Consider the following 18,756-nt stretch of genomic DNA (forward strand, 5'->3'; position numbering starts at 1 on the left):
AACCTCAATGAAGTTCTGAAGTGTCCTAGGTGCTTTGCAGGGAAACGAGCCAATTTCAGATGTGAAACCATCTTCAAACCCACCATGAGACTCACAGCCATTAATAGTCTCAACTTAGCAAAGATTTTACCATGTGTAAGGAGCCAAGATTAAATTTCTGTCTGTATTGTGCTGCTTTCCAGAAGTGCCACAACAGCATCACTGGAATCTCAGCTGGGCACCTTTCTGCAAACAATCTAACATTCAGGATCCAACACAGTATAATACAGGCCCAGCAGGCAGAGCTAGGCAGAACCGGGATCGGTAAACTACATTGTTCACAGCCTGACTCATCAGTTTCACCTCCCCAGGTGCTTCAAGGCAGAAATCCATTATATTGCTCCTAAACTTCAGTCTTGCTCTCTAGCCCTCTACTGGGAATCAAACAGCACAGAGGGATTTCCCAAATCCACAGGGAGACAGTACATAACTTGCTAACATGTTCCAGGTCTCACGCCTGCCAGCTCACACCAGGCAGGGCAGAGCAGCCCTGGACGGTTCCCGTGACTGTAAGCACAAGTGATGCATGGTGGCTCTGCCTGGCCTCCGTCACACAAGTGTTCCCATGGAACAGAGGTGTTCTGCGCTGTCAGCACAATATTCCTGCCAGTTCAGTTCACCTTCAGGGTTATGACATCATGTCAGTATTATGAATCTCCTGCACGCAAAACTAGAGAAAAGCAAGACTTGTCCACATACAGGTTTCTAACAACGGCCCCACAACAACTCTCTCCTGCCAGAGCCACACCTAGCATAGCTTTGGAGGTGAAAAGTTTGATCCAGAGCATATACACCAGCACAACACAGCCCAGCTACATAAAGCATACAAACAGAAACTGAGGCACCAAACCTGTGGGTTAAGACATTGGTTATATCCAAGCTATCTTCCCACAAGGAGAAACAGCCTGTTTCCCCACAGGAGAATCACCATGCCTTAGCTATTACAAGTAAGAGGAGACAGACTCTGCTTCCAAGCCTAAACGAGCACAGAAGAGAGCTGTGTGATAAATGTAGAGGAGAAAAAAAAACCCCAAGAAACACAGCCACACTCCAACCTGCGGATTGGCCCAGAATGCATTCTTGTTTAGAGCTCCCTTCTGAGGATGGTTTTAGTGACAGGAGGAAAGGCACAACAAAACCATCCTTTGGGGAAATGGGAATGTATGCAGAGAGCTGTGGGAGGGGCAGCATCAAGCCATAACGTCTCACTGTTGGTCCTCATTTGATTCATCAGGAATGCTGAAGTTGACAGCTTTTTCCTCCCTTTCCCCCAGCCCTGCTATGCCTTTGTTGTGCAGCCACATAGGTGACTTGTGTAAACTGCAGCTTACAGGAAACACTGCCTGAGCCCTGCTCAGCTTGTGGCTGTTCAGTGCCCTTTTTCTTAGCTCCATTTCCCCTGGAGAGATGGCTTTTTCCATCAGGTTTGCCAAGAGCGGTGGTTCCAAGATGCAAACCTGCAGCACATGCTCTAGTTCTCATAGAGTGCCTCCCGTGCATCAGATGGCTGTGAAAGGCACGAAACAAGCTTGGTACATTGGTCCATTAACAGGAGCTGCATTCTACCTACCTCACGGACTCAGATACGCTGTGACTGCACACTGCTGAACAGCTGTCACCCTCCACCTTAGACACAGCTGCATCTCACAGATAAGTTTTAAAAGTCCTGTTTTAACAAATTTTAGGAGGGAAAAACCATAACATCACATGGCATTACTAATTTGCTCTGATACATCAGCAACTGCCATCCCTGCTGGCTTTGGACCAACAGTGGAAAAGACTGCTTCCGTTTTATAGAAATTGGGGACTATTTAGTAAAATTGCATTCAAACTCATGACCATAGAGAGGCTATATTTTTTATCAACAATTCCCAAGTGAAATCAGTGTCCAAGGAACAGTGGTGAAATAATTGGGCTACTAGCAGAGAAAGGAGGGAGAACAAGAAACATCCAGTTCTTAAAACCTTGATAACGCAAGGGAACATTATAGATACCAGGACACTGAAAAAAGTGGGGAGACTGGGGCCAGGAGATGTAACACTGTGCCAACAACACGTGCCTAGCACACGCAGTCACACACAGCCAGGCACCTCTGACGAGCAGGACAGACGGCTGTTAAATGAAGTATGGCAAGAAGCTGAGACTAATTGAAACACAGCAAGAAGCCAAGATTTCCTGTTCCTTTTTAATTGATTAGAAAAAGCAACAAAGCCACAGGCATCTGTATGGAGCTCACACAAGTGTTTCAGGTGTCCCTAGTATGTGACATTTGAGACTTTTTCAAACCAGTATCTCCAGTTACTACTATTTCCACCACAAGAACCACAGACCCTTCTAACACATCCCTGAACACTTCCCTCAATTTCTAAAGCAAGAACCTTCTATCATAGCCACAGTCCCATTCACCCAAGTTCCCACTCAACTTATCCAAAACTCATTAAACCTCCCCAGATATGATAGCCTGGGATCCCCATCCCTCCTTCCATCTTGTCTCCCTTCTACCTTGCTCTTAAGTTTCAATATAAGGGGTCCTGTAATGACTATGAAGAACAAGAGGCTGGACCACATCTTGCATTATGGCACGTAACAACCACCTCAAGACATCAGTAAAAGTATAGGGCCATGCTACAAATGCAGGGCAGAAGGAGGCACAATGCCTTCCTAATCTGAAGTATCTACCCATCATGTTCCTAAACTCACTATTTTTACAAGACATACTCTGTCCTTTTTTGCTTAACACTTTTTTTCTTTTTTAACCTATGCTGAGAGCAGTTATATTTCATGGTACAATGACAGGGCACAAAAAAAATAATCAACATTGTTTGTAAAAGCAATTAGCACCACCAACAACTTTCAAGGGCAAAATATGGAGTAGAAGGTAAGTAAATACAGTACATGCTGTACAATCTGATCCACAGGTTTTAAGGAGAGCTCTGACCAAAGGGTTAACTTTTTATCTGCTTGATCTTTTTTATTATTGACTTACATTTTTTCCTCTGTTGACCAAAACTGAAGATAGTAGTTTTCTTTGCTTGGCCTCCTTAATAGGATGTATCCTTCACAGGCATCCCTCCTGAAAGGAGAAAGCCACTCAATTCCACCTAACTTTTCCTTTCCTTTGAAGGCTGGGCCAAAGTGTTGCATATTCACTGCCACATTAAAAACACTTGGCCTGAGGCTTGCATTTCTTGGTGTGCTGTAATGAGTTCAGGACCCCAGCTGTCTGCCTTGCGATTTAGAACACTGATATTTAATAGTAAATTATAAGGCAGAATACTGCATTTTACTTTTTTGCTGAAGTAGCATGTTTATAGTAGTACAGCCACTAAAGATAGGGAGAGCACATCTTTCTGTTCAGTCTCTGGGTTACCACGGCCTGGCCCTAACCAGTTCGGGTTTTGGATGCCAGCCTCTGCTCTTAACACATTATTGGATCTCCCTAATGTCACATCTTCCAATAGTGTCCAATAATACCTGATGCAAACTGCGACATATTCCCAGCATGTTTGTAGAAGCCAACTATACTAACAGCTTTAACAAGCCCTACAGAAAGCAGAGCAGCTAATAAAACCAAAATGTTCTGCAGTTAATCCTTGGAAGTTTGCCACTGAGATCCCAGCAACACCATTTCAGGGACAGTAGTTTCATAAAGCTCAAACCCTGGTTTCGACTAATGAAACAGCCTAGATGCACATTCTGACAACACACCTCACAGCTTTATGCTTCCTCTGGGTTCTCTATGAAACATGTATAAGCATCACATTGGGATTGGAAAGATTTTTAAAGAACATCAGCATTCTGGAAGGAACAGCAAAGTAATTAGTATTTCTTTAAGTAGTGCCAGATGTGTTTAAAAGCCACAAAGATAAACAGGAGGGCAAAAGCTGCATAGTTTGAATTAAAACTAGTAAGAGCATAAACAATCCCTTCTAATAGCCACAAGCTGACAGACCAAGCTCCTGCTAATTCTTTTTCCTCGTCAAATCCGTCTTTCATACCTGCTTTCCTACTTGACGTTACACAAGCCTGCACCTCCTCAGGGTTAGCATGCTGGGGTAGAACATGTTAAAAGTAGTAGTATTAGTCCGGTTTTCCTCCAGAACAGCTCCAAAACACTCGGTGCCTCAATTACCAGGAAAACCATGAACCACCACCTTCTTCTATACTACCTTACCTCACTGCAGTGGGAGACAGATAAGAACAGTCTTGTGCATCTCATGAAAACTGCCTCAGCACCACAGGAACCACAGTCCTGTCCCTGAACATGCTGCTTTGCCTTATTTCTTTCTGCATGCTTATTCCCTGGAATTATGGCTGGTTTGTGTTGTTAGTGGTCTGGGAGAGAAAGAAATATACAGCTAAGCAACATCAGAATGGGGCATAATTCTTTAGATCCTCTATGCGGAGAGAACAAAAAGAAAAAAAAAAAAGAGAGGAAGAAGTCTCCTGTGTCTACTTTTAATTCAAATAATCTTGTCCCTACTCTGCTATATTAGCATAAGGATAGCTTCAAAAGATGTCCAACTGCAATGCTCTGATCCTGCCATTTACCTGCTGGAACAGAACATTTTCATTCCTTCACCAGCAGCAAGACACCACCAGTACATAATGCTCTGACTGAACTCCTCCTACTTCAGTTCTCCGATTTCACCTACAACTTGACATGTATACCAATGCTTTGAGTTCTGGAGCAGAACAGAAAATAGATGTGCTTCTGCTGGGTTTACTCCCTAATCCATCTTAGGACCTAGAATAAACACAACCCTATTTCAGAAGGGCAGAGAAGGATTATAACCACACACTCCCCCTTAGCATATCTAGCTCAAACTGGACGTTATTACTAGATGGTCCCTACAAACATGACTTCAGCAGGGATAAGGGGGTAGGTTGCAAGTTCAGTGGTTTAGCAATAGCACTGTTTAAAGAGGAGGACAGTTTAGACTAGGTTACCACATCTTAATTTCAGAGACCACACTATCTGTTTTAGCCTTCACAATGCCTCACTCCTCTCTGCACAACCAGTCCAGCAACTAACAGCTGCCTGGAAAGACAAAGGAAAAACTACATTTAAAGACAACAGTGTCTGCTTTTTATTTATTTTCAGGACACCAGTATCACAATTTTTAAACCAAGTAACAGAGTTAGCTCAGGAAGTGCCCAGCACAATACCTGCAAAAAGGCCAGAGATAACAGACCATCACCTCTGAGTAAAGCCAACATTTTTCCTTCATGCAATATACATGGCCAACAATGACTTTCTATCTCCTGCCTGAAGCCAGCACATCTTGCTCCTGACAGGAAGGAATGGAGTTCACAGGCAGCTTCTTAGCCTTTCCAGCACAGATTTATTCCCCGTTATGAAACGCAAACACAGAAGAACCCATACCAAATTACACTAGATCCCCACAGCTCACACTGAAAAGAAGCACTGGCACTTCAGCAAGCATGTGCCTACTGGCACCTCAGAGCCCATAATCACATGCCTCAGGGCTGTTCTTCAGATAGAGCTCGAGGTAATCCCTGAATATCTGTGGGTCAGTCATTGTAGCCTTGACAGCAGGGTCCTCCTTCATGGCCTCCATCCAGCGTTGGAGCTTGGGAGTGTGACTCAAAGAGCTACGGGAAAAGGAAAGAGACTGAGTAATGCAAATGGGAAATGTGGAGGGCATCAAGGAAACAAACCCACTTGTGTGGTTCTATTTTACTGCTTGTTTTGCTTTCTCCCTCCCAGAATAATGCTCAGCTCAGAGCACGTGATGGAAATACGTATCAGATCACAGAAGACAGACTACCATTTGCAAAGTGAAAGAGTTCTTACAGAGCTTGTGCACTGCAAAGCTGAGTAAAAGCACAAACAAGCACTTACTGTGCCAGATACCAGCATGTTTTTACTTACATTACCCCAGCTGCAAGACACGGCTCGTAATTATCATCTGCTCTGAGTTGAGGCAGAGGCTTGTGCACCACTGCTTCCCTCCGGAATGGCTTGTTAATGGCGATTCTTGAAGCAAATGCTGTGTGCAGCGGTTGAGTTCTGCACAACCCACCAACTTCTCTCTCTTGCATACCAAGACAAGCTGTGCTGTTTGTCACTACCCTGCAACCCAGCAGCTGAAAATGCACACAGCCTATTGAGGAAACTGAGGATTTGACTAACAGACTAAATCCACAAACCCACACAGACACACTTGAAAAAAAAAACCACACCAAGACCACTGTGTGGCAAACAAAGTTTAAAAGTTTAAATTGTTATTTTCATTCTCTTCTAGCAGACTGACCAAAGTACTTTGCATTACAGTTTCCAACTCCCAAGGTGATGCATAGCTTGCCAGGTAACTCCAAACCCTTACCCAGAAAGCATCTTAACATACAATGGCTCAGATCCTCAGTCATTCAGATACCTTAATGACTCTGGACTTATGCTCCTGTATTGCTTGTAATATTTCCCCTTCCAGGAGACAAAGTAGGTCAGCCATCCATCAGTATTGTTCTCATTTTACAGCATCCCAGAGTTTCAATGGTAAAAATTCCATGTGTCTTTCTTGTTCTTCAAGAATGGTTCAGGCACCAGGGTCATACTAACTGTTCTATACTCATCTTATGCTTTTATTACCCACTTCCTCATACAAGCTGACTCTTTAGTCCAGTTCTAAGCCAGCTATAAAATAGTTCTCCTTTGATACCATTTCCCTACATATTAATGCAATACCATGGTAACTGGATCTGTTTAAGGATATAACAGACCAATAAATTTGTTTATATATTAAAAAAATGCTATTACAAGAGGGACAAATCTATTAGCTACAGCAAGATAGGGTAACAGTTCACCCATTTCAAAACAACATCACTCTCCTTTGTCAACTAGGATTTCCAAAAAGAAGCAGAAGACTGCATTTCAACTCTTAAGTTTTGGACCAAGAACTTTGAATCTAGGCCTCCACAACTCCATCCCCTTCAAACAAAGATCATTTTCATTTATGATAGGAATGGGAAGTCCTGTACTTTGACCACTTCTTCCAGATCTGTCAAAACTATTTCACAGGAGAACAGGCCTGGTGAAAGAAAGTTTGTTTACAGAAGATCCCTGAACAACTCATCTCTTTGTATTGTGTAACAGTTTGGGGGAAGCATCTTCTCAAACTTTCTTCAGCAGCTCCCAAGAGTGGCCCACTGCTGCAAAGTGTATGCAAAGAATATTTATGTTGAGGCACTTCAGTACACACTAGAAGCTAGGCAAGGTACTCACTCCTTCAGCTGGAATGGTTCCAGACGTTCAAACCATGGCCAGATCATGTAGTCAAGCATGGAGATTGAGTCCCCACCGTAAAACACAGTGTTGCGTTTGGACAGAATCTGTGAGAGATGATAATTGCCCTCAGAAGGAAAATTACCACAACAGAACACTAACAAAAAGCTGTAATGGAATGCAGGCATACTGAAGGGATCAGACAGCAAATAATGGAGATACAGCACATTTCTCCTGTGCATGCAATATCTGGGGAGTCAGAGCTAGTCAGTAAACCAGCTGCAGTATCAACCTTAACTATTTCATACACTGTCAGTTCAGCTCTTCTCCAGAGGTTCAAAAACTGTCAAAAAATATTAATCACTAGCGAGGCTGCAGTCTTTGCACAAACAAAAAGGAATTTAGCTCTCACAATCTGTCAGTTCATGATTTCTTACCTGTCAAAAAGCATTAACAGTACAGACTAATCAAACATAACAATACACATGCATTTCTTGAGCAATAAATCTAGCTAAATTTAACATCCAGGTAAATTAGAACTCCATTTTAGCAGGGACTTTTCCCATAGCACTTGAGGCCAAGTGGTATCAGGAAAGCATTTCTAACGTTACAGCTAGAGCTGGCTTTGATTGCAGGAGCACAGGGAACAGAAAGCGAGAATAACACACACATACACCAAAATGAGTTCCCCACAGCTCAGCATAGAAAGCAGGGCCACAAAGAATGCAGCAAGTTCTCCTGTCACATTTATGTTTCTGATACATTTCAAGTGCCATGGTCATTCAAATTTAACATCCTTCAAGGATCCTCCAGAGCCTGGTCTCTTCTGTCATAAAACTAGCTCCTCTGTTTTCAGGCACTTTGGCATTTTAGAGGTAGAAGTTGAGAGACCTTACAAATCTGTCTTTTTGGACACACAACACTATACTCCTATGGCATTTACACCCTGTCCCCTAATCCCCACGATCTAGTAGAAATTTTAAAGCAGTCCTCCAGGAAGCATCAAGCTGTTTGAATTCCCAGGCCTCTGGCAGAATGTAACCCAGCAGTTGCACAGTTGCAGAGATGGGAACACAGCTCCCTCTGCCGTGTAGCAGCAAACTAAACAAACGCGTTTGAAAACACCTCCCTTCTTGAGTATCTCTTGCAGTAGGCTGAGTGAAGTTTGAACGGCTCTGTTCCTTCCTCCCATCCTCAGCTGACCTTCAGCTGACGCTGCAAAATCCTTCAGGGTATAGCAAAATAGACACTGACACTGAAGGAGCAGCAAGTACTTCACAGCATTAATAAAGCAGGAAGAAGGTTAATTCTTCCTTAATGTCTGTTAGATCTGTATTTCACTGATGTGAAACACACATAGCTTCCCCCAACAACTCATTTGTCATCTGCACTACTCTAGCATCAGCCTGATCAGACAGACAAGACTACCCTGAAAACAATTTTACTTTGGCAACTCGAGGGGTTGAGAAGGCAGAATGCACAGGGCTGTTGGGAGAACTAGGAAAAGTACTAAAAAGCTACTGGTAGCTTTGCACCAGAAAAGAAACACTCTGGAGGAATGCTTCTTGATCAAGACAGACAAGCATTAGTCATGGCTACTAAAGACACAGAAGAAATGGGTTCATGATAAAGGCAAGTCCAACAGCTGTTCAGACTAGCTGAGAACAACTGCTGACACAGATTGTTACTAGTATGGCATCAAAGCCACCCGACACTTTCTGGAGCTCTGCTAAAGTTGCATTACACCACCAGCAGCAGAACATGGCCCAGGGCTGCATTTTTGCAAGTGACAGATTACATTCTGCTTCCCCCTACCCCAACAAAAACAAGCCCTGGAAGGAAAAAGATTTTATATCATCACCAGGGTATCTGCACTCATTTCAGCAGAGCTACAGCACAGATGCTCTACAGCAGCTCCAACTCCTCAGCTCTTGCTCTTAGAACATGCTGCAAGGTCTCCTTACATTTAAAGCAGAATATCTAAAACAACAGTCAGCTAGAATTAAAAAGAACTTCACAAGTACACACAGCCTTCATCACAGATGAAGTTTAGTTTAGCTACTTGGAATTTATGCTAATGGTGCTGTTGTGTATCCTAGGCTGGGGGGTGTAAATTGAAAGATTGTTCATTGCTGTAATGAGAAAAGATGCAGTCCAAAGGACAAAGCACGAAAGAAAACAGGGATCATACAAAGACAGGCAACCTGCTCATTATCATGAAATACTCTTACCTCTTCAAGTTTGCCAAACTTTTCAGCAATCTCTGCTTTCAGTGCCGTGGCATCCTGACCATCTTTGACTGCCACAAAATACTTGAAAACTATGGGCGTTATCTATTCAAATGGAAGTATAAAGTTGTTAATGTTCCTATTACAGTAATACAAGCAATTCAGTCAGAGCTTAAAATGTTAAGTTAGATGTTAAGACATCAGATGCAAGTTAAATCTTAAAAAGCTTTAACTTTATAGAGTTAAAGAAAGTCTATTAATGAAAACCTTTTATACTTCAGAAAAGGTAAGAAAAGGCTTAAAGGAAGAATGAATGCAAATACTAATGGATTTTAGTCTTGTAGTAAAGAGAACAATGAAAAGAAAAACATGTTTCCCATTTGTACATGCTTACCAAAAAAGTAGCAAAAAAAGGTAGCAAGGCGCAGAGTGGTACTCTTTTCCCAGTTACACATTTCTGAAACCCAAATGCACTTTAACTATCAACACCTAAGGTACTTTTTTAAGAAAGAGACAGGCAGCCCAGGATATGCAGGCTTCTACAAACCTGTGCATTTTCTGATTTGGTAACTGCCAGAGAAATTATCATACAGCACCAGAAAGTTGTGCAATGGCCAAACTTAACACATGTTCACAGACAAACATTTTTCTAAGATGTCATTCATACAACCAACATTCAGTGCATGTTTGGGTTCTTTCAACGTGCTTCCCTGTAACCCTCTTCTCATCATGCTTATTCAGAAAGACCTATTGTAAATATATACTCCTTTCTACCCCCTTTCTTTGTCCACATGTCTTTGCATCTTCCATTGCTTCCTTATATCTAAGCTGACTTCTTTCACTTCCTATACCCTTCAAAGCACATGCTTGTACAGAGGTTACTTCCGGTCAGCCACAGCTGCCCACCTCCAACCCCTCCGGAAGGCCAAAACCAGTCTTCTTATATACATCCCATGTCTACAGCCACCTGACATCTCTCACCCATGGTTGTAGGCTCTCTCAGGCACTCTTCACATTCCACATTCACAATGCACTTCCTACAGAAAGACTTGGATTAAAATACAGCAGTTGTCACTACCTAGGTCTCAAGCAGTCAGCTGGTTTGGTCTACTAACCTTTGCCCTATTGTAAGATGCTCAAAATCCTGCCTCAGTCACATACTTTCACTAGTTTGGCTGTTCTCCTGCATCCATCCCCACACATAAACGCAGGGAGCAAATCAGACACACCATGGTTTGCAGGTGCTCACAACAAGAGACCGCAAATAACCCCTCCAGTTATCTGAATGCTTTTCCCAGACATAAGACCTGCCTTAAAGCATAAAAGCAGCGTTGGCAACAGAGCTGCAGTTCTTGATGCTATGGTAAGGTAAGAAACTGAATCCCACGATGATCATGCAGTACCTTTGAGAAATGTTCCAAGAGCATCTTCTGAAAGGCTCGCTCATACGGGTCCGAAGGCATCAGCTTCTTCCCTGGAAATGCTTCATCCAAATATTCGCAAGTGATTGGCGACTCATAAATCAGCTGGCCCTTGCTGGTCTCCAGAACAGGAACCAGCCCAAAGGGATTCTTCTCAAAGAACCAGTCAGGTTTGTTCTTCAGATTGATGTTGATTACTTCATAGCTAAAAAAGGAAAAGAAACAAGACCTAAAAAGGCTCAGTCATTACACCTCAATAGCTACAATACTTGAGAGGCTGAATCCTTGCTCCCCTGCTCCCCCTTGTCTTCACTGAAGTCCTTTGCAGGACCAGCCATTTGAGAGGTAGAATTACTGCCCGGGGCACTTCTGTTTTCTGGAGAAAATCGGCAGAGTTACATTTGTTAAACTAATAAAAGACGTATGGACAGTCTGCAAGCACAAGAGAGGCAGCCTTTATAATCATGCTGAAAACAAAGGTAAAGCTCAGAATGCAGCACTTATCACATGCACATTCTTCTAAGAAAGAAACATTTGACTGCAAATAAGCTACCCTCTAATTAAGAAATGCAGCTAAACTTTAACCTGACATTACACCACAGAGCAAATCAGGAGAGCATCCTACCTACCTATCTCCCCCACCTCACACAGAACAAGTGTTTAGGGAAAGGCAAATAGAGTTGATAAAAAAAATACATGGGACATATGCCTACGTTAAATTAACAAACCATAAGTTACATGCTGCGTTATATGCATGACCCCAGAAAATTCCTAGTAAGCCCAAAGGTCTCCTAAATACAGCTGAACCTTCAAAACAACTAAAAGTTACCAGAAAGTGACTGCCACATTTAGATAGCCATAAAACCCCTCCAAAATCACTATGCTAAAACAAATGTCCCAGCTCCAACAATCAGTTCAAAGACACTAAATAAAGACAGAATTAAACTGAGCTAGTTTCCATGCACCTACTCCTTTGAAAGAAGACCCAAGAAGAAACAAAACAACACTCATCTTGCTGTCAGCAGAACTGAGTGGTAAGCATTCACTGCGCTAACATGAACTCACAGCCCTGTGCTGGTAAACAAACTGTTGGCAGGCCTGGGACTGGGTGGGAACCAGAAAAAGGTGGAAAAACCTGTTACTCTAAAGCTGTAAACTGAAAGAAGCATTAGTACCCATCGAAAAACACTGAAATGATATGGCTATCTTGAAAAAGAAACAGACATAAGTACTTAATGCCATTAACTTGCTACAGCACAAGAATGAGAAAACATCACATTGTATAATATTATACATGTTATATATATACACAGTATGTTACTCTTTTTAAGGTGCTGCTCGCTCACTGTTGTGTGCTAGTATGCAACAGTATAACAGAAACATTGCATATTCAAATCTCCCAGGATTTTCACTGCATCTTACATCAAAACTAACAACAACATCCATTAAAACACCAGTCACATTTACCCAGGGCAAAGCCAAATGCCATTATTGTAAACATTCCGGATGTCAGGTGAGAAAAAAAACCCATCAGCTTGGAGTTTTTCCCTACAGATTTACATTGGGCCTTTACATAATGTTATTTCATACACAGCCTGCCTACTTCCCACTTCAGCAAGGCCCCTCTCCAAAAATAAAGTCTGAACAAGATCGAGCTTTACAGCAAACTCAACACAGACACCTCTTTTCTGCCAGCTCTTTCAGGGATGTTTCGTTAAAAACCATTTTGGAGGCCCAAGGAAGAAGGGAGGCTTGAGCCGCCCCCCCGGTCCCGTGGAGCCCCCAGGCCCTGAGGGGAGCAGCGGGCGCCGCGCCGGCCCGCCGGGAGGCCTCACCTGATGCCCTTGGCGCGGAGGACGAGACGCGCCCTCTGGGCGAAGGGGCAGAACCGCATGCTGTAGAGCCGGATCACCCCCTCGGGCACCGGCCCCGGGGCCGCGCTACCTGAGGGGAGAGGAGACCGTTACAGCCCTTACTCGCCTGGCGCACAGCCCCGCGCCCCCTGCGCAGGCCGCCCGCCCCCGCTGAGGCGATGCAGCTGCCTGCCCGGCGGGGCTTACCCTTGCCCAGGCTGCGAGAGTGCTCGCCCGCCATGGCGATACGCTACGGCGATACGCTACGGCGATGTGCCGCGCCGTGCCCCGCCGCACCCCCGCCGGCACCGCCCACAGGGCGGGACCCTCCGCCCCTCAGCGCAGCGCGGGCCGGGGAGCGCGGGCCGGCGGCGCTGTGGCGGGGCTGTGCGGAGCCATGCCCGCCCCCCCCCGGTGGCACTGCCGCCGGTGGGTGGCCCTCAGGGCGGGGAGGGAAAGCTCGGGTTGCCCGGGAAGGAGCATGGTACACGCCGGTGGTCCCTCTCTGAGCTGCCCACCCTCCCCGGCGGACATGCTGGCCTGCTCGCTGGGACTGTTATGCTGCTCTGAATACTCTCCTTTATAACCTCAGCATAACCCACCCCAGCTGGCACTCCCATTTAAATGGGAAACCTATGGCAAAACACCCCATATGCCTGTTTTGTTTTTTTTTTTTCCAAGTGGTGCCTCCAGCAGCTGGTGAGGCACCAGGCCTGCCTCTGCTTCCCTTCCCACCTGGACAGGGTCTTCTCCGGCTCCAGCAGCACTGCATCACCTGTTGCCCTTCAAAATCCAATCAGTCCTACCCTGAGGGTAACAGGGAGAGTTTCTCTTTCCTACAGCTATACTGTTTCACAATGAAAACCCAAAAGGAGGCAACAGATAACCTAACGGGCAAGGGGGCACACCAAAAGTTAGATTTAATTTAATTACTACCTTGCAGCCATGGAGGGATTCATGCTTGCTTCTGCAAACATGACCTCTGTGAGCATCAGTATGTGCATAGAGGAAAAAAGCTGAAGCACAGACTGAAGTTCTCTCCATCCCTTTTGCTCCCTCTTCAGCAGAGATAAGGACACCAGGGCCTTCCTTGTACCAGCTTTTCCCAGACTATAATAGCGGAAATTGAGGTGCTTTCCTTTTAATGCATTTATTTCACTATGTCCAAGTTGATCTATGGTCCCAGAATTAAAATGCTTCCCTTCATGGGCCTCCACATACTTCCACGCAGCCTCCAGGCCAAAGCTGTATGTTATTAGGAAACAGTACATTTGTAGGCATCAGAGGGCTGGGGCAGCCGAAGGGAAGGAAACTCCTGGCCTTCCTAGCAAAGGACACCTCTCTGCCAAACCCCCAAGGCTAATTAGAAGAACTGGAGCATCTCCAGTCTCATCACTGGATCTGTGCTTGCCCAGTGAGGAAATTTTGCCTGTTGCTGACTTTTGGTTTGGTTTTGTCACTGGAGTTGGGCCTCAGGCATTATGTCACAGACACCAGTGTTTTCTGTGGTGATCTCTCCTGCAGGCAAACACTGAGAAGGCTGCTAGTCAAGTGACCATGAACCTAACACCATTATCCATTTGAATGGAAGAATAACATGATTTTTTGTTAAGTCATTGCTGTTTGATTATGTAATTAATAAGCAGCTCAAGCAGTGAAAGGGAGTGGTAATTGACTGCAGAAGCCTGCCATGCCCCTGGGCAAACAGAAGCTATACATAAGATGTCCTTTGCCAACAAAATAAATTTCTCCTCCTATCAAAAAAAAAAATGTTAGAGGACTAGAGGACTTATTTCTCATTCCTCTGAGTGCCTGCCCTTAGGAAAGATTCAGCAACATTTTGGGTCATGAAAAAAAGAAAATTCATTTGAAGTTTCTTTCAGCAATTAACAACAACACAGGCAACCTGCTAACTCACAGCCTAGAGACAGGCACGCAGGAGCCCAAAGCAGCATCACAAGATCTGCCTGCTGCAGTAGCTCCTCAAAGGCACCACGGAAAAATAAGCCTATTTCCTCACCCCATCTTAGTTTTGCACGGCATACAGAACACCTGCAGAGACAAGAGATAAGGTACAGGGTTTGTCCTGCTGCCTCTGGACAGGAGTGCCACCCTCCATCATGCTGTATAGCACTGAGTGCACAGTAGTGTCACAACACTGTACACCGTCACCACATAGATAAGTAATAATGAGCCAATGCAAGCAAAACACTAAGTAACATTTCTCCCTTTGGGACAGGGAAAAGGAAGTGTTATTACTAATTCTGCTTTTAAAATACTTGGAGGTTCCTACTGTCCCTTCTTTCCAGGGGTCAGCTTCTCAGCTCTCCTTGAAGCTTCAGGAGCACCACCTTATGCACTGCAAGAACAACTGCAGTACCTCATGCAAGGAAAACCACGGGAAGTGAGGGGAAAACAGGTGTAATTGCCTCACCAAACAAAAGGCTAAACACCACTGGAACCAGAGCAGCGCATGCGTGGCCACAGCAAGGACCCGTGGGGTAGCTGAGGAACAGAACCCATGACTACTTCCCCAAGGCTGGCCCCTGTATCTGATAAAACCACTGCTTTCTAGGCACAGCAATAATGATTATCCATGTTAAAGATTACAGATGTCACAGATGTCTGTAACTTACAGGCAGAATTACCGCATTAAACGTGGGTCGCTGCCTATGTGAGACAGTTGGGTATGCTACCGACTGCGCAACTCAACAAATGAGAGTGACCCATTCCACCCCCAAACAAACACCCTACTGCCCCTTCCTGTGGCTGCTGGCGCTTTAAATACCTTCCCGTGCTCGTTGGTTGGTTGGCGCACGGGGGCCGGCCAATCAGCTGTCTGCTTTAAGCCTGGCGGGAGGCGTTGTGTCAGTTAACGGTCGGAGTTGTTCCTAGGAGACGGTTACAAACAGGCCGGCGGCGTGAGGCGATGGAGGCGGCTGATGAGGAGCCTTGCGCCGAGGCCCCGAGCGACCGATGCTGCTCCTCAGCCGAGGAGGCAGCGCTGGAAGTGAGGTGGGGGCCGGCCAGGACAGCCCGCGCCCTTTGGGCCTCTACATACACCTCTGACCTTCAGCCTAGCTGGGCTGCCCCCGGTACTCTGGGGGCCTCGCTCCGTTCGCCATGGTCAGCTGTAGGCAGCTGTCAGAGAGCAGGGCCGGCCTGACAGGGAGGGGAAGGGGGGCCGCTGTGCTGTGGCTCCGCGTCAGGGCGGCAGGTAGTTGCGGGGGTAAGAAAGAAAGAAGCTCTTGGACTGCAGCATATAGGGGGGACAGAGCCATTGGTGGATTTAAATGAAACTTAGGTTCTCTGCCCTTAGTATAAGGAGGCTCAGAAACAGGGAGTAAGCAACCCTGACTAGTTTCAAGCTGGAGCTTGGTGAGTTGTGTGGTACGAGTTGTTGCCTCTTCCTGTGTAGTGGTTCTGGCATCGTGCGGTTCTGATGAACTCTTGGAGCATGCTTTTCTTTCAGTACCTGGTCTCATGAACCCGGGCAGTTCAGTTCTGTTTGTGTCCATGTTTTTCTTCTGTTTTACCCAGGCTACTTCAATCTCTAGGATTTCCGTGGCTGTTATGCACCTCTTAAACCCCACTGTCACAGTTTTCTGCTATTGCTTTTAACTTTCCTGATACTCTAAATCCTCACTCGTGTCTTTCTCTCTCAGCATCCTAATCTGCGTGTCATACTTAGAGATTTTCATTTTCCACAAACATGACCCACAGTACACATAGAAAAACACTTCTCTTCCAAAGCTCTTGATAATCCCAACAATTTGCTTTCTGGTTCTGAACAAATAGGAGCTGTAATGAGTTAAGCCCTTCCTGCTCCACCTTGATTGAGACTTTCACAACAATCTAGGATGTTCAGACATTTTTTTCTGTGTAATGGGACAGATGTCTTGACTTCCTTGCCCACTCTAAGTATTTCAGCAGTTTTATCAACGCTTATGGATAGTATGGGACATAGGTCCATAATTATAGGTGCAGCACTTCTTAGTGGAAAAAATTATTTGTTCCAGTAATGTGAGAAATATGGTTCAGCCTTAACCACTCTGATACTTGTGGAGTAAAAAAGGTAGTCTGAAGCATGTTGTTGCTATTCAGAGGGGGTCCCTTGTGCAAACTGGTGTTACTCGGAAGAGCTGTGATGCAGGTTTTCTTTGTGAAAACACCATTAGGAAATGAAAATATTATGCAAAACAAAACAAAAAAAAATGTAAGCCCTTTTGAATGTGAAACAAAACCTATTCCCATAAAATAGAAAAGTTTAAAGTTTGCCTTATAAATTAATATTAGTAGTAGTATGTATATTAGTTTTAGAAGAAAGTGACAAATATTTTGTAGTGGGCAACTGGAATGCATGTCTTCAGAAAACAGAACTTTAACAAAACTCATGGCTTCATAAAATCTGTTTTGTACAAACTAGCATTTTTCAGTGGAAAAATGCTTTGTAAGGAAATTTCTAAGCAACTCTTAATTACTTTGCTCCATCTACATTTCACCAACTGGCAAAGTTCATGACTGAAATATTTTGACACAGTGTTTATACAAAGCTGGAGACAGACACAGCATGGAAAATGTGAGCAAGCTATGGGTAATTACCTGACTGTGTATAGTACCACTCAAAGATGACATCAGATAACAGCCTGAATCCTTGTTCCCTTAAGCCTTTACTGGTTATATAAGGATGATAAATTTCACTGTCATCCCATTAATTTATCCCTGCATACATGCTTTCTAGATTTCATTTTATCCTTGCAAACAGAAGTTAAAATATACTTCATTCCCACTGATTCAGATCTAGTGTTGGGGAAAAGCATAGAGCTGCTCCTGTGAGCGTGTTCATAAAGGTCTGCTTGTGTGCCATGGCATGCCATGCATCTAGTTCTTGCATAAAAGGTCCAGAAAACATTCGTCAGCTAAAATGTCTCCTCTTTGTTGCCATGGTATTCAGTTCATCTGCATGAGCACGTGGTCAGTGTGCTCCTGTTCTGGTCTGTAGCAAAAGAGGCCAAGAGCAGACACTACTCAAAAAAATGAGAAGTTATTGCTGGACCTAAATATCTCAAGACTAGTCATTTAAAGATGTTCCTAATTATGAGAGTGCTGAGGCTGTAATATAGTCTAGTAAGAGTAGAGGATCAGCAGCTGAGCTGATCTTACAACTGACTTAGGTTTGTGAAAGGAGCAAAAAACCACTGCTTGCAATTGCAGAGGACAAAATTTTTTTTTCAAGTCAAATGCTCTTGTTTGGAAGAAGAGAAGGAATGGAAAGTTTCTGAATAGAAATTAGAAGAGAAGGTGCTAACAGCAGTGTTGTACATGGAGGGTATCTGTTACACTGCTGAAACTTTTCTGCCATTGTACTCCCTGGCTACGCTGTGGCTCAGACAGACACCTTCACGTAGTGGTAAATGCAAATCCCTTTGATAAGAGGACCCTGGTGTTTATCCATGCACTTCCTGAAAGGTAAACACATCTGCAGGCAGTTATGTATTTGTCGATACGTTGTAAGTTCATAAGCTGACTCCCCTTCAGTAATTTATTTCAGTCCTTGTGTAACACACCTTGTTTATATACCAAAGTTTTACCATGTTAAAGTACTAGTATCTTTGAAGCAGAACAGTCCTCCTGGTTAGGTTCATATAAACGCAAGCTGTGCTTTGTAGTTTTTATTTTATGGGGATGAGATGAACTATGAAAGTGTAAAAAGGTTAAACAAACAATTGGGTCCCAAGTATGGATTGTACCTGTGTAATTCTTTCAGAATAAAGGTACACTCTATTACTATGATATGAGTACTAAACCAGAGCCTGTGGAGTGGCTAACTATTTCTAGTGAAAACTGAAATACAAGCATCTCTCCATGTTCTTATTACAGTCCTTTGTACTCTATCAGGATAAGATTTACCCTATGTTTTTGGATAACACTGAATGGATGATACATAACACTAGATCTTGAAGTAATTG

The 18,756-nt window shown here is 44.2% G+C and overlaps 2 protein-coding genes across 2 annotated transcripts in view; one reads left to right on the plus strand and one right to left on the minus strand.

Moving 5' to 3' along the window:
* Positions 1-5,110: 5,110 nt before the first annotated feature.
* GSTO1 (glutathione S-transferase omega 1) lies at positions 5,111-13,139 on the minus strand. Its single transcript, XM_040605648.1, has 6 exons — positions 12,995-13,139; positions 12,770-12,878; positions 10,917-11,139; positions 9,517-9,618; positions 7,286-7,392; positions 5,111-5,655 (listed from the first exon to the last, which is right to left on the minus strand). Exons 1-6 carry the CDS (start codon positions 13,026-13,028, stop codon positions 5,502-5,504), a joined length of 729 nt encoding a protein of 242 aa, XP_040461582.1. The 5' UTR covers positions 13,029-13,139; the 3' UTR covers positions 5,111-5,501.
* Positions 13,140-15,698: 2,559 nt separating this feature from the next.
* CFAP43 (cilia and flagella associated protein 43) overlaps positions 15,699-18,756 on the plus strand; it is a 49,810-nt gene continuing 46,752 nt past the window's right edge. Inside the window, 1 exon segment of the mRNA XM_040606893.1 lies at positions 15,699-15,802. Coding sequence (XP_040462827.1) covers positions 15,717-15,802 — 86 coding nt within the window. The 5' untranslated portion in view covers positions 15,699-15,716.

This window comes from Falco naumanni, chromosome 9, assembly GCF_017639655.2.
Source record: "Falco naumanni isolate bFalNau1 chromosome 9, bFalNau1.pat, whole genome shotgun sequence".
NCBI classification, from domain to species: Eukaryota; Metazoa; Chordata; class Aves; order Falconiformes; family Falconidae; genus Falco; species Falco naumanni.

What these genes read in the sequence shown, in the direction of transcription:
- GSTO1 (XM_040605648.1), bottom strand. Translation starts at nt 13,028, where the DNA reads ATGGCGGGCGAGCACTCTCGCAGCCTGGGCAAGG. An exon ending in CTCCGCGCCAAGGGCATCAG is followed by an intron (nt 11,140 to 12,769) that starts GTGAGGCCTCCC and finishes TTCCTTTTTTAG; the next exon opens with CTATGAAGTAATCAACATCA. An exon ending in GAACCATTCCAGCTGAAGGA is followed by an intron (nt 5,656 to 7,285) that starts GTGAGTACCTTG and finishes CTTTTCCCGTAG; the next exon opens with CTCTTTGAGTCACACTCCCA.